General features: G+C 38.2%; 1 protein-coding gene across 1 annotated transcript in view; it reads left to right on the top strand.

Moving 5' to 3' along the window:
* CCDC171 (coiled-coil domain containing 171) overlaps nt 1-16,176 on the top strand; it is a 151,560-nt gene that overhangs the window by 18,030 nt on the left and 117,354 nt on the right. Inside the window, exons 6-8 of the mRNA XM_084224916.1 lie at nt 5,272-5,364; nt 6,929-7,089; nt 13,955-14,093. Coding sequence (XP_084081042.1) covers nt 5,272-5,364; nt 6,929-7,089; nt 13,955-14,093 — 393 coding nt within the window. The remainder of the gene's footprint in view (nt 1-5,271; nt 5,365-6,928; nt 7,090-13,954; nt 14,094-16,176) is intronic.

Consider the following 16,176-nt stretch of genomic DNA (forward strand, 5'->3'; position numbering starts at 1 on the left):
TTACTGTTTCTCAAAAGTCAAAATTCTCTCTGTACTATCATGGAAACTGACCCCAGCTATCTTTGTTCTTTGTGATACATGAGTAATGCGATGATTGACTCTCACAATTAACAGACAAGTATCATGTAGATAGGTTAAGAAAAGTTTTATCAATTTATAGTTATGTTTTACCCCCCTGCATTGTTATCAAGGGACAGCCAGAGTTGGGACATCTGTGAGGGTCTGCTTGTCACTATGGCAACAGCTGACCTCCAGTCAGGATTTGAGGAAGTTAACTCCACCACTGCACAGTGAAGAAGGAGTCAATGGACAGAATTTTGAGAGAGACAAAAAGATTAAAAGGTGAAACCTCCATTGTGTGGTCGAGCACATGGTGTGAAAAATCCTTTGCTCCCGGCACCGTGATATTTTCTCTATTCAGTCTTCTGTTGTATTTTTTATAAGGTTTAGTAAACCTGCCTAAATTTATGAAAAGTGTGTAACTATTTCTCACATTCTTTAAATTAAGGCTGAAATCTATCAGCTTGAATATCTAAGGAAACTTCAGAATTTCCATGAGTTGGTGCCTGCTATCTTTTGTAAGATGTCTGCCTTCATATATCTTGTTAGGTGCACATTAAAGTAACAAGTGGCTGAATCTTTTTGAATAATCAATGTTTTCTTTGTTGGATGGGCAAACACTTTGTTATCAGTGGAGAACTCACTTTTTGGTCCATCTTTGAAATGGATTTGGACCTGACAAGAAGCGTTCCATGTTAAACTAACATGTATTCCCATTTGACTCCCAGATACAAGTCTATGATCTGGATATCTGTGGCGTGCAAGCTTACTCTAGATGGTTTTCACACAGCTTCTTTTTTGTAAGGCATTTTGTAAAATCTTCAGACGTGATTCAGTAAGGATACTGATTCTCACCTTTAATGTGATTCAAAGAGGTTTGCCTGTCTGACAGGTTTCTGATACCAGTGACTTTCTGTTTGTCAGACAGGAAAACAAAACTCCTTCCTATTTCTCTTTTTGGAACTTTTACCAGGGTTTTACAGGTTAGACTCACCCCTGACATTTTTCTTCTACTCACAGAATGTGTAATAGATTGTTCTCACTGGTGGAGTATGCAGCTTCTCACTGTGAAGGGAAGTGCATATAGGTATCAGCAGAGCCTGTTTGAACCTTTATCAGCAAAATAGAATAGATTTTCTATATGGCATTTTGTTGCAGCTGTGATCTTCCCAACTGAGTCTTCAGATGCGGCTTTAAATACAGTTGCAAGTTCTATGGCTGATGTGCAGTCTGATAGACTGAAATACCAAGATTCTTTTCCTTAGAGCAAATCTGAATTTCTTTCTATTAATAATTCTGTATTGATTAGCCGTGCTTAAGCGGTAGTGGCTGGTTTAATGTCTTTCATAAAGTTTGGGATTTTTTTCTGACTAATTTCTCAATTATTTGCTGGCATCTGACTTGGTTTAAATTTGCTAGAGCTATGGTGAGCCATAAGCTTTAGCAAGGTAGTCATAGAGCAGAGGAAAAGGAATATTCAGTGCTCCACCCTCAGTATCTACGTGACTTCCTCAGTTCACATCTGTAGTTTTTCTGCAGGCTCTTTTAAGCATCCAGTCTTCTGGGTATAGTATATAGGCTGGTAAAATAAGATTAAGGTTTGCCTGAGTAATCTTCTGAGACTTTTGGAAAGAAATCAGTTTACTCTTCATCTTTGGCTTCTAATAATACAAAAAATTAGTGGTAGTTCTGCCAGATCTCTGAGAGTGTCTTATCTTGAATAAAAAGATTTGTTTCTTTCCCTGGGTCTTTGATTTTTGGAGTTACTGTGAACTAATGTAAGCAAGACTGTAAAAAATCAAAATTGTAACAAACTTCTGAGGCAAAGCTTTAAAGAATCAAACTATAGGAGAAGAGGAACTTCAAATGCAAAAGAATAGGGCATTGCTGTGTTTAACTTTAGGAAGAAACACCAGTGTTGGAAAAGTCACTTTTTCTCATGCCTTTATATAGGGATATGAACTGAAAGATGATACTTACATGTCCAAGTTAGATTTCTAGTTTCTAATACAGTTTTTCTGTGTATGCTGTCTTGAATCTATTTGAATGCTTTACATTGGATACCTATCAGGAACATCTGGCTCTTCTTTGGTTATGAAGATCATAACTCTTTTCCAGTAGGCTAGACACACTGTTTGTGAAAAGGAGCTGTTTCTCTTATTCCAGAGTTCATCAGAGATGTCTGTGGCTGAAATGCTGAATTTTGCCAGTGCTTTTTTTTTAGCAGGCATGCTACTTCCATGCTAAAGTTAAATCTTCAGTGACTTGTGGCAATGCAAGCAAAGACAACATCTACAAATGTTACTGTTTAAATGGAATTGTTCCTACTTCAGACATCAAAAGAGTGATATATTGGTACTTGTTACAGATGTCTGCCTGCTCCTGCCCTCTTCACTTACTGTCCCTGCATTTTCTTAGGACTGAGGCTTCTATACTTCTGGGATTTTGTGTTTCCTGTGGACCACGTGGCTTGTCCTTGCATTTAGTGTCCGTCATGTTAGCTCAAGAAGACAGAATTTGCTTTTGAAGAACTATACCAAGGACTGATACTTGTATATTCTGTTTGGGAGAATCTAGTTGCTTCAGTTTTTAATTCTTACCGATGACATCATTCAAGCTATTATTTGTTATTTCAGTTTTATTTTTCATCTTGAGACTGAAAAAACCTAAGAGTTTCAGGGGCTTCTATTTGAGAGGATAAGTTAACCATTTTGATGGTGTTTTGCATCTCTAATTTCAGCTGTGATGAAGGCATAGTTAGGTGCTCGGGAAATAAAATAAGACTTAGAAGTCAAATTCAGTGCAGAGCGTGTGAATTAGTATGTTGTGCCTGAAAACTTTACTCTCAGAATCACTGTTTTTATTTCAGTGTTTGCTGTGAGAATAGACACTTAAGCCAGCCAAAGACAGGAAAGTGGTTTTGCTCTTTAGGATATGCAGTGAAATATTCTCAGTTTAGCTTCCATTTCTTCATTTAATTTTTTTTTAAAATTACATTTTCCACTCTGAATGTAATAGATACCTTCCTTACTGTTTCCTTTGTCGTTTGTCAAATTTAAAATAGAATTATTTTTCGACAGACTTTTGGAATGTTTTTTTGAATTAAAAAAGAAGTGAAATCCATACCACTGGTATTTATTATTGACTTTTAATAGGCTGGTAGTATTTTTGAGTAAAACTATCCTATTAACAGATGTTCATCTGTGGGAGGATGCTAAGGAGTCCTTCAAAACTGAGGCAGGATGGAGTTTGCTAATTCTGTTAAGGGCAAAGGGGATTAGGAGCTGATGTTTGGAAGGAATAATACCTAGAGAATATAAAGGGTCTTAATCAAGGTATTTGTTACAGTCACAGAATGGGTGAGGTGGGGAGGGACCACAGGGGTCATCTGATCCAACCTCCCTGTTCCGCCAGGGTCGTCCTGGAGCACATTGCACAGGCTTGTGTCCAGCTCTTGAATATCCCCAGTGAGGGAGACTCCACAACCTTTCTGTTCAATCTTCTGTTCCAGTGCTTGGTCACTGCATAGTAAAAAAATTCTTCCTCATGTTCAGGTGGAGTTTCCTGTGTGTCAGTTTGTGCCTGTTGCTTTTTGTCCTGTTGCTCGGCACCGCTGAGCAGAGCCTGGACCCATCCCCTGACGCCGTCCCTTCAGACACTGACAGACATGGATGAGGTCCCCTCTCAGGCACCTCTGCTCAAGGCTGAGCAGGCACAGCTCCCCCAGCCTTTCCTCCCAAGAGAGATGTTCCTGTCCCCCATCGTCTTTGTCACCTCCACTGGACCAGCTCCAGCAGCTCCGTGTCTCTCTTGTCCTCAGGAGCCCAGGGCTGGACACAGCACTCCAGATGTGCCTCACCAGGGCTGAGTAGAGGGCCAGGATCACTCCCCCAGCCTGCTGGCACTGCTCTTCCCAGCGCACCCCAGGACACCATTGCCCTCCTTGGCCCCAGGACACACTGCTGGCTCATGGACAGCTCGCTGTCCGCCAGGAGCCCCAGGTCCTTCTCCTCAGAGCTGCTTTCCAGCAGAGCAGAGCCCAGCCTGTGCCGGTGCCCGGGGTTCTTCCCCCCAGGTGCAGGACCCTGCCTGTGCCTTGGCTGAGTTTCAGACAGTTCTTCTCTGCCCCTCTCTCCCCGCTCTGCAGGGCAGCACGGCCCTCTGGGCTATCGGCCACTGCTCCCAGCTCTGTGTCATCAGTGAGCTTGCTGAGGGACACCTGCCCCTTCATCCGAGGCACTGATGGAGAAGTTAAACAGCACCAGGCCCACTCTTGAACCTGGGGGGTCACCACTTGTGACAGGCCTCCAACCAGAGCCTGTGCCACTCGTGACAATCCTCTGGGATCTGCCATTCAGACAGTTCTCCTTCGCCTCTGTGTCCCCCCATCCAGGCCTACTTCCTAGTTTGTCCACAAGGTGTTGAAGACAGTGTTGAAAACCTTGCTGAAGTCGAGGTAAACAGCACCAATTGCTCTTCCCTCATCCATCCAGGTAGTTGTCCCATCATAGCAGGGAATCAGATTGTCTAAGCATGATTTCCCTTTGCTGAATCCATGCCGACTTCTCTCATCACTTTCTTGTTCTCCATGTTGATAGGGATGGTATCCAGAAGGAGGCACTCCACTTTTCCAGGGATTGAGGCGAGGCCTGACTGGCCAGTAGTTCTCTGGGTCCTTCTTACCCTTTTTGAAGACATTCTTAATTATGAGAATAATCTTAGCAGTATGAAAATATAGTAGCAGTGTTTGTGATTTTTTAAAATTAAGTACGTTAAGCACATAAATTTTTGAAAAATCTTCTTTGTGCATCGTGTCTCATTTATGAAATTGTAGATGTTCTATTGATACCTCAATGTATTTCAGGACATACAGAGTATATTTATGTTGCCTCAAGCGAGAAAATAGTGGGGCAATAGGAAGAATATTTAACTTGGTTTATTTGCTTTCTGACCCTAGCTGATTATAAAAAATGCAGCAATAACATAATACTACATCAATTTACTTAACTAAATAAAAATATTAATTTAATAATACTTATTTGTAGAAACTGTTGTTATATGTGTTTCTTGGTATGAGTTGTCACAGTTCCAAAGAAATTCAGATATATCAGATTAGTGTATGGAATCACAATATATGCTTAATGAGTTGAATAAATCTGGTGCCATACTATTTTCTCTCTGAGCTTAAATATCCTCAAAATGTATTTTTAGGCAGCTGCAGTGAGAACAAAGAAACTGGAAGAAGACATTGAAGCAGAGAGAGCAGCACATTTAGCATCCAATTTCACTTCAGAGATCATCCAGGTAAACTTTTTGTTAAATATTTCATAGAAGTTTACAGTAAAACTGTCGCTGTAGGACACGAAAGAACACACGCACACACCGCTCTCCAGGTAGAAGGAAAAAAGAGGGCGTTTATTCTCTGACTCCATAATTTATAGTTTTACAAAGGTGACAGGGGATTGGAGGGTGACAGTGCCACCTCTCCACAGACACTGGCTTAACCAACAGTCCATCAACAGTGTCCTTTTCCACAAGAATGTAAACTATAAGTTGTTTACAGAAAAGTGTGTGGGAAAGTTCTTTACAAAAAATGTCAATATCAGAAGGCCTTCTAGAAATCTCAAAAACCCAGGGTGACATAAAACAGTTGAGGAAGTTGTGAAATAACTAATATCCAAAAATCACTTGCTCCACTGAAAAACCTAAATAGATTTATTATAATAAGTGTCAAAATCATAAAATATATATATATAGGGACAGAATAAAAGAGTATCTGCTTTTTAGGGAACTTTAAAGTTATTAGAATAAATAGTAAAATAAGATGTCATATTTGTAATTTTGAGAATTCCTGCTACTATTTAAACAGTTAGGAAAAGGAAATTTTTCACAATAGTTAAGCACTATACTACTGTTTAAATATGCTGCCCTATATCTTCTGAATGGCTGCTTAAAGCAATTTGGAGACATTTGCATACATGCAACTTATCTAGGAGTGAGAGCATAATGCAACCTGAAACTGCAGTTTCAAACAATTTCTCAGAGTACATTTCAGCTCCAAAATGATGATACTCACAGTTACCAGTAAAGATTGATTATATGAATAAATCTAGTGTATATACTTGAACATTAATTTTTTGTATCTGTATCACGCAGCATTGGACTCAGTAAAAAAATTATGGTTTAGTAAAAAAAGTTTGAAAAAAACTAAGTGGTGATTTCTTAGTAATATCATATTCGTTAACAAATTTACTGGACTTCTGAAAAACTAAGCAAAAAAGAAGGGAATTTGGTATCTTTTTTTCCCTATTTTCTGAGTAACAAAAATAAGCATTGCCATTCTTCAGTCAGTTATTTTCTTATTTTCATGATCTTCTGTATGTGCAGGCACTTAAGTTTTAAAAGTGACAGTTTAACTAGAAAAGATTTAGTTTGCTTAATTTCCTCTCTATTTCTGCAGCATAAAATGGAACTGAGAGGATAACACTCCTTAAACTTAGAGGCTTGGGTTTTATGGATGAGTAACTGATAAAGTCTTTTTTCCTTGTTTATGTACATGAACAAGCTAGAAGTGTGCTTTGTTCTGAGAGAAATTATGGCATTTATTGTTAGTCCCACACTTCATGAGTCTATTTAAAAACTAGAATTTTCCTGGAAAGCTTCAGTATTAATAAGAACTGAAAGTGTTCAGACACCTCCAAATGAGAACAGACGGTACTTTTCATTGTCATATCTATTTTTTTTACATGTGTATATGCATTTATACTGAATTAATAGAATATACTCTCTTGTAAAGCAGAACAGACTGTAGGAGATCATGTAAGTGTTTCCTAACTCTCTTTAATTGCTTTTTTATTGTTTGGTGTAGTTAAGAATTCGAGAACTTGAAGAAGCTGTGCGTGTGGAAAAGGACAGACGAGAAGAAGCTCTTTCAGATTTAGAAACGATCAAGAAAGAGTTCAAAGGGTTAGAATATGCATATGAGAGAGAAAAACACAATGCCCAGGAGAACTTGGAAAAACTCAATGTGTAAGTTTCCCTCTAAATTAGTTGTAAAATGGCAGTAGACAGCTGAATTGCCACTTACAGCTTACATTTAATAGTTTTCAATCCGTATAAAGTAACTAAATCTGATGCAATTTCCCAAATCAACCCAAAGTTCAGAACCTGGTGTTCCATTAATAACATTAAAAAACAGGTCCATATCAGTAAACAAATGGATGGGTAAAGAAAATAGCTGATCTGTTACGGATTATAAAGCAAAACTGTTGGAAATGATATGGCAGGGTCCTGTCTCCTGTGTATTTGGGAGGAGTGTAGGAAAGCACACATGTCAGGGTCAGAACAGATTTTTTTCTTCTGTGTATACTTACATTATTATGAAAATATTATTTTTCACTTCAGTGAGGTAGATCAATCTTTAAGACTCCTGTTGAGGAGGTGTGTATCATTGATAGTAGTGAATCTTCATTTTCAGCTTTTGAATGATTGTGGTAAGTGTTGACTAGCTCATGAAAATAGAAGAAGGGATGAAGTACATGAGAACAGATGAAATTACCTGGCATTCCTTTCCTGCTCAGCACAGTGTACAGTGTGTGTAGTAACAGGTGCTTTCTGAAGAAAGGTTTTGCTGTATATCCTGGGCACATACAGGATACACTGTACTGACTCTTCTTCCTTTGCTGAATGAAGTTTTTGTTGGGGTGAGAAAATATCAGGAAGAAGAATTGGGCTGGAAGACAGAGAACTGAGGAATACATGAAATAAAGGATAGTAGTTTGTGAAATTTAGGGAAAGAGGGGGTTTAGAAGACATGAAGTGGGTGGCACAGTGGGAAGAGAGAGGTAGTAGAATGGGTTGAAAAAGACAGTTTTCATCTCTTAGTCTAGGATTATGGGGATCTGTATATGAAAGTATTTGTGGTGACTTGCTCATGCAAGCAGTAGAGGGAAAAAAAGAAACTGATTTCCCTAGAAAAAGGAATTTTGTGGCCCAAGTGTTCCTATATTCATGCTTACAGAGATGTTTTTAGTAATCAAGTTTAAACTTTGGCTGTATTATAAACATCTTAGAGCTCTGCATTAAAAAAAACATCTAAAGAGGCCTGATATGCATTTAGGTAAACCAGAGTCACATTAAAAAATGAAAACTTTTTTCTCAAAGAAAAAGAAATAACTTTTATGATAAAAATTTGTGAAAAACATTATGATAGTAACCTAAAATTATTCTTTAGGAAGACTGCAGCTTCTTCACAGCTGTGAAGCTGAGTAAGTATATTTCAAGATGCTCTACACTTATAACATCAATTAATTAAACTGCAATCTCATCCTGCCTGGTTGTTTTTGCTGTGAATGTGAGTTCTCTGTCAGTAAATACGGGACACTAGACTGATACTAAGTTCTTTGCCTTTCCGTGAAATGGAGAAGGCCTGGACCATTGATTTGACATTTTATTCCATTTTTATTGTTTTGTTTTAAAAAAGTTCCTTTGTTTGCAAACCAGCCTCTTTTTTGAGGAATGGTTGTTTGATCAATAGTTTTGCATAACACAGGCTACTTTGTACCATCTGAGCTTTTCTTGTATGTAACTTTTTATTCTTACAGAGCATGTGGACTATAGTTCTTTTTTTTCAATCTTGGTTTGGTTTTCTTAGTTTTTAATTTGGTGCAGTGTGTTTCTTATTTTTGCTCTGGTAGGTTACCATGTGTGGTCCAGAAGATATGGAAAAATTAATGTTACAAGAGTTTTCTTTAAGTACTGTTCAGACACTTCCAGTGTTTGTTCTTGAACCATTTCTTCACTTGTTCCAAGACCTCATTTTCCAAAGTTTGTCTTTGTATTGATGTTAGACCAGAAGAATGAATCATCTTTAGTGAAATGTGGGGTTTTTTAGTTTGGTTTTTTGAATAATGCTTGCTAAGCCGTTGTAGTTTTCAGTCTAGAAAAACTATCCTGTCTTGTTAAAGTGGTGCCATAACATGGCTGTCTGTAATCAGTCAGGGAGCTGTTAGTATGGATGTGTACTGGGAACCAATAGGTATTAATAAAATATTAGCTAATTAGCACAATTTTTAATGTCACCTTAACATCTGTTTATTTTCCAAATCATTAGAATTTTACTACAAGATCTGTTTTTTAAATTTTTTTGATTAGTAAATTTGGCTAAAAACATCACCTTCTGTAAGTAGTAGTTTTCCAGTTAAGTCTCTGAGAATCTCTTAAAGATATTTTTCTGAATTAGATTATTTGGACCAACATAACAATAGTGGTTAGGTGCTGAATTGTATTGTGAATAATGTTTTGTTCCTTGCAAGAATCTTTTATCTAGATATATGAAGATATTTCTTTCAGCATTGAAGGGGTTTGTGTCTAGGATATTTTTGATCCACAGAAGTTACATATTTGAAAAATGTTACCATCAAAAAAGAAAAATAAGAGTTTTTTTAGAGAGTATATTTCTTTGTTTGTAACTACTACAGGAGATACCATTAGTATATTTTTTTTATTTAAGACTATGAAGTACAGTTTTTACAGATATGGTACCATTTGCCTTAAGAATTTCAATAGTAGTGCTTACAGAGAAGTAAATATTAAAGTTACTAAAATGCAAGATGAACCTTAAGAAGCCTTCCTTTTTTGCTCTGATCTGGACAATTAAGTTCATTGTTTCTTCTTCAGGAAGTAAATTTGCCCTATCCTAGGGGTTTTTTTGGATAAAACAGAATTTATGCCTGAGGCATCTGTTCTATGTGTTAATTGAATATGAGAATAAACGTTGTCTAATATCAAAACAGTACTTTTCACTGCTTGCAATCATGTGTTGATTCAGGCAATTACTTCTAGCAGATTCTGCCAGCTGAGTTTTTTGAAAACAAATTATGTTCTGAGATTTCAGAGAATGCAAAGCCTTCCATGAAAATCAAGACAGTTAAAACAGGTAAAATAGTTGGTGGTTTTGTTAAGAGATGTTGAAGAAACACAAACAGCCTATTCTCACAATTTTTTTAGTCCAGACACCAAAATTTCCAGACCTCTATTAAGATAAGTAGCGAAGGTCAAGCTTTTTCTGAGATGGACATCAATCTACTCAGTTCTCTTGAGGTAATTACATGGGGTGGGCAGGTACTACCTCATCTGTTTCCTGTCCCCTTTTTATTCTTTGAAGCATACAAGTGTCAGTAACATTGGTGAAAATCAGTGATTGCTTTCACCGAACACCTTCTGAGAGAATACAACAGCCTTTGATCTACTTACCTTTGAAGGGTCTGGTCTTCGGACTTCAGACAATGTCAGGAGCTTGGCTTTTTTTTTAAGACATAGTTTGGCATCCAAACATATTTTCTCTTTTTCTGGAGGACTTGCATGAGTTTGTCTTTAAGCCTTAGCCAAATGAAAGTCTTAGAGACTTTCATTTGTTGTGCTAGAACACTTGCATGCATCTTTAGCTGGCCTTGATATAGGTAAATAATGCAAAAGTTGGAAGCTATATAATGCTGTAAGAATTTGTTTTCTCAGAAAAAAACGTAGTTATAATAACTGAAACCAGGCAAACAGGCTTTTCTGGGTGGCATAATATTTTATTTCCTTAGAAAAAATATACTTGTAATAACCAAAACCAAGCTAACAGGCTTTTCTGGGTTGCATAATTTATTAATTAGCTCTGAACCCAGTAGCACTATGTAAATTGGAAGCAACATGGGATTTGGGTCTCTGTGTGAATTTACTTTTCTTGAAGAGTGAGAACATGACATAGAATAATTTGGAACTGCTTTTGCTGTGTTTCCAAAAGCTGTGAGAGTAGAAGCTACTTTGGGGGACTGAACCAGGCAGGTTTTGAAGAATAAGAAGTAACATCTGCAGCTGCAGCAAGAAATCATCCAGGCTGATGCAGAAGCACATAGGTATTTCGTGGACTGGTGAAGTAGTCCTCCAACTAAAAAGATACATTAATCTTTAACAAATAAATTAAAGTCAGAAAGTGACAATATTGATTCAAAAGCTTCAAAAATGCAAGAACTTTGAGCCCTTTGCACTGCTTACAGTTCTAGGGAGACAGGAGTGCTAGGAGAAAAAGAGATTATGTTTCTACTGGATGTTTCTACTGCTGAGAGCTACATCAAAGAATAGTTCAGGTTGAAAGGAATTGCAGGAGATCTATAATCCAACCTACTGCTCAAACTAATCAGGATCTTCAGGGTTTAATCCAGTTAGGTCTTGAAAATGTGGAGAATGGAGATGGAACAATCTCTCTGGGAACCTGTTCCATGCAGTTGGAAAACATTTCTCCTTGTCTGAACCTCTTTGAATTCAGTACTTGTCTTGTAGACAAACACTGCTGTGAAGTGATCATCTGCATTTCCTTGCTGACCTCCTTTTAGATACTGGGAGGCCTGTTGTACACCATGGAGTTATATCTTCTCCAGCTTGAACATACCAAGTTTCCTCAGTTCTTATGTGTATTTCTGCTGCTGGCTATGGTGGTGACCATTCCCTTAGTGCACCCCAACATCTTTCCTAAGTTGTGAGGGGTGCATGTAGTTAAAAGCAATCATTATCCTAGATGTGTTGTAATGACTGCCAAATACAAGGATATTAATCACTTCCCTTAATCTGACTATGCTGCTATTAATACAGCCCAGGATGCTGTTAGCTATCTCTGCTCATATGCTGTGGTGCTGATTAGTGGCTGTGTGTCATGGTTACCAGGCGCTTGTTAGCATAGCTTCTATCCAGCCAATTATGAGCTACAACTCATTAGAGTGGTCTTCTTTCCTAAATTCTGGTCTTTGCACATGTCATTGTTGAATGTCAGAAGTTTCGTTCTGGCCTGTTCTTTCTCCATGACTAGAGAATGGCAGCTCTTCTGTTGAGTGTATCAATTGTACTGTGTCATGATCTACCCACACCCAGTTCATGGTTCACTGCAGGTGTTGTGAGACTGTACTCTTGGCTTACTCCAGGTGATGGCTGAAGCTGTTAAACAGATCTTAGACAGACCTCTACAGTATTACAGCCATTCCAGCTACTACCATCTGGACTTTACTATCAAACCATTTTTATCAATGTTATAATTCATGTATATAGACTTAAGTTGTAACAGCTATAAAAATACTGTGTGAAAAAGTGCTAAAATCTGTGCTCAAATCATATTATAGATGCTAAATATTTATTTACCCTCCTTTTGTCCACAGCTCTGATAATTTTATAATGAAATATAACAGGGTTGGTCAGGTATGATTAAGCTCCCTGAGTGTTCCAAATCACCTATGTCCCTTTCATGAGCCCAGAAAATTGTTCTAGGAGGAATTGCTTTGTAACGTGCCAGGGCTGAAATGAACCTCAGTGGTTTATAGTTCCTTGTCTTCTCCTTTTTACTTTTGTCAAATATAAGTGTGACATTTGACTTTCTTCATTTCCCAGGAACCTCCCCCAATTTTTGTGACCTTTTATGATGATAATGAGCAATGTCACTTTGAGATTAGCCAGCTTTATCAAAACCTTTGAATGTAGTTGAGCTCACCTCTTCAATTCTATGCGCTGAGTTCTCACAGGTTATCTCAGACACAATCCTCACCTATTGCTAGCAATTGTTGTCCTTTTAGTGTACTTTTACTGACAGTAGAGGCTTGGGAGTAGACCTTGTCAGGGAGGATGGAGGACAAAAAGGCATGGAGTATGCTGATTTTCTCTCTCTGCTGTTGGTAAAATAGCTGCTTTGTGTAGAATCTGCTCACGTTTTCTTTCCTACCATAACAGTGGTAAAATCTGTTCTCATCTTTGTCATCTTTTGTGAATGTTAATTCTAGATGCCTTTTCTGACGCACTTCCTTTCCATCCCTATATACTTAGGCAATCCTTCAGAATTTGTCCTTGGCTTCCTGTCCCTAGCTTTGTCTCCTATTTGCTGTCGTTTGGGCTTGTAATTTTCTCATGACACACCTTTTTATCATGTCAGATTTTCTATGTATTTGTTTTCTTGAATACTAGTGGGACTTACATAGTTCAAAAACTGGTTGAAATTTTGAATTGTCTGCTATTGAAATCATGCAATTCTGAGTAGAATTGTCATGGTTTAAGAATGGTATTCCCCAATTCAGTGTTCCCACAGAAACACTCCAAACCATGTGCTACTCGATCATTCCTCCCTCTTCTTCCTCCATCTGTGACAGGCTGGAGAGGATAATTGGACTCTAAGTAAAGATTATGGGCTGAGATAAGGACACTGGACACAGCAATGAAATAACACAATGAACTGTAACAGCAACAATACTAATGACAGAGTGTACCAGGAAAAAAAAAGTGATTGATCCACCTGTGATTGCACACAGTGGAAACCCCCTACCATACCCAGTTCCTCTGCCACTCACAAGGGAGCCCTTCTCCTGTCCCCAGAAAATGACATGAGGTGGTATAGAACAACCTCCAGGTCCTAGCCATGCCCACTTGGCTACTGCAAAAAATAACCCTGTTCTGGCCAGAACCAGGGTAAGAATATAGTCAGGTACATGGAAACTTGAGGAGCAAGCTTTGTGCTTTAAATCAATGCCGATGTTGCAAGATGTGATGGCTTTCTGAAGAGAACTAACGTGTTAATTAAAATATGATGGCTTCTATTTATTACATATAATCTGGAGTCCATATTCAAATGATCAAATTAATTTTTGACTGGAAGTCTAACACAAGCCTTGGTAATGGAAAAGAACATAACCACAACTGAAAAGTTTTTCTTAGAAGGAATATATAAGTTTCTTCACTTAAAAAAATTAAGGCAAGCAGCTTCATAAGTCATACGATGTGCTAACATGATGTGATACCCACATTGTCTTTTAAAAATATGTAGAATACTTGACATAAGCATCTTTGATTAAAATGTTCTAATGTTGAAACTTTCCAGATTAGAAAAAGAGTGTTTCTCCTCAAACAATCAAATGAAAGAAGTGATTGAGGAAAAGAAGAAGGTAATTATGGAGCTCTCTGCAAGACTAGGGAATGCTGAAAAAAGCTGCAGTGAATTACAGAGTGAACTTGCAATGGTAAGACAAAAAGCCTATGGCACTTGTTTTTTAGGTTTTTTAAACATATTTTGAACATAATCTGCATTTGCTGTTGAACTGTGGAGTAAATCTGACTTTGAGTTACTCTGATTTTTTTATTTGTATTACTTTGTTTTGTGAAACAAGAGTAAATATAGATAAAATACTGGAGAAACTAATTCCAAAATGCATATTAAGTGATACACCAAGTATGTAATTGAGGAATTATTTACAGAAAGCAGTTATTTTAAAAGTATGGCAATGAATCAAGAGTAACCAGCCTTTGCATTCCTAATGAAGAAGGCAATTTGTAAATATGGATTATGATTTTTTGTGAAAAATGTTCTGTCTTCCTATCCAAGCTTTTTTTCCTCAGCCTTGATTATTTACCATTGTAGACTTGCTTATTTTTATTTCACATAATGTCTTTAATGCAAGCATTTGACTGCAAAAACTGCTTGAAAACATCTTTTCTGAAGGTGATAAACTTTTTAGTTGACTGGGTTGTTTTTGTTTGGTGTGCATTTGTCTTATTGGATGTATTTTCCAGGATTATTTTCTGAAATCTTTTTCCTTTTATATGACCAGTTGCTGCCTTCCCACTGTCTCTACGTACACCAACTTTGAATATCAGTTTTGCCATCCTCTTCCGTAGCAGGAGGGTCAAAACAAAAAGCTTAGGATATCTTCATTAATGACATAGATGAAGGGATGGGAGTGCACCCTCAGCACATTTTCTGATGTCACCAAGCTGAGTGGTGCAGTTGATATACCTGAAGGACAGGATGCCACCCAGAAAGACCTGGACAAGCTGGAGAAGTGGGCCCATGAAATTCTTACGTTATTTTCAAAGACCAAGCGCAAGGTGATGCATCTGGGTCAGGGCAACCCCTGATGCCAACCTAGGCTGGGGATGAACAGATCAGAGCAGCCCTGCCCAGAAGGGCTTGGGGATGCAGGTGGGTGAGAGGCTGGATGTGACCCTGCTGAAAGAAAGAGAGCCAAATACATCCTGGACTGCATCCAAAGCAGTGTGGTCAGCAGGGCAGGGGAGGGATTCCGCCCTTCGGCTCTGCTCTGCTCCACTCTGCTCTTCTCTGTTCTGGTGAGACCCCACCAGCAGTGCTGCATCCAGCTGTGGGGTCCTCAGCACAGGATAGAGATGGACCTGTGGGAGAGAGTCCAGAGGAGGCCACCAAATTATCACAGGGATGGCGCAGCTCTACTATGAGGCAGCCAGGAGAAGAGAAGGCTTTGAGGTGTCCCAATTGTGATCTTCCACTACCTGAACAGAGATTTTCCAGAAGAGCATGTAGTAAGAGGACAAGGGGAATGGCTCCAAACTGGAAGAAGGTTTTTATCAGATATTAGGAAAAAAATTTTTATTGTGACAGTTGTGAGGCACTTAAACATAACAGAAGAGTTATGAAACATAACAAAGAAAGTCATAACAGAGAAGCTGTGAATGCCCTATTCTTGGAAGAGTTCAAGGCTGGGTTGGAGAGGACTTGGGGCTTTGAGCAACCTGGTCTACGATTGGAACTAGATGAACTTTAAGGTTCGTTCTGAACCAAGCTATTCTATGATTCTATGATCTGAAAACCTTATCTCTCTTCATTGTCTAGTAGCATTTCCAGTATTTCTATACTTGGCTTTTTCTTTTTTTTTTTTTTTTTTTTTTTTTTTTTTTTTTTTTTTTTTTTTTTGTATTGTAAATTTCTGCTCCTGCTTCCTCTTGGACCTATGAGTGTAGGAGATTACCACGATCTCTTTCCTGCTACTAGTAGGCATTGTGCTATTCGGTATATAGGAGCAGAGATCTGCATTAGAAGGTTTTCAGATTTGTTGGTGTCTACTCTTCAGCTGATGGAGTTACTCCATACATTGTCTTAGTGTTATCTACTTCACAGGTAGATTGGTAATTAATAAATTGAAGAAAAATAAAACTAAAATGTCCGGGCTGGCTGTTATTTGTCTCTGCCCAGACAAGGGTGAGATGGGCTCGCTTCCCGGGCTCCAAAAGACAAGGCTGGACTCTCAGGTTCGGTCTTCAAGGTTGTTGATTATTTATTATCTACAAAAA

This window comes from Fringilla coelebs, assembly GCF_963513975.1.
Source record: "Fringilla coelebs genome assembly, chromosome: Z".
Lineage (NCBI taxonomy): Eukaryota > Metazoa > Chordata > Aves > Passeriformes > Fringillidae > Fringilla > Fringilla coelebs.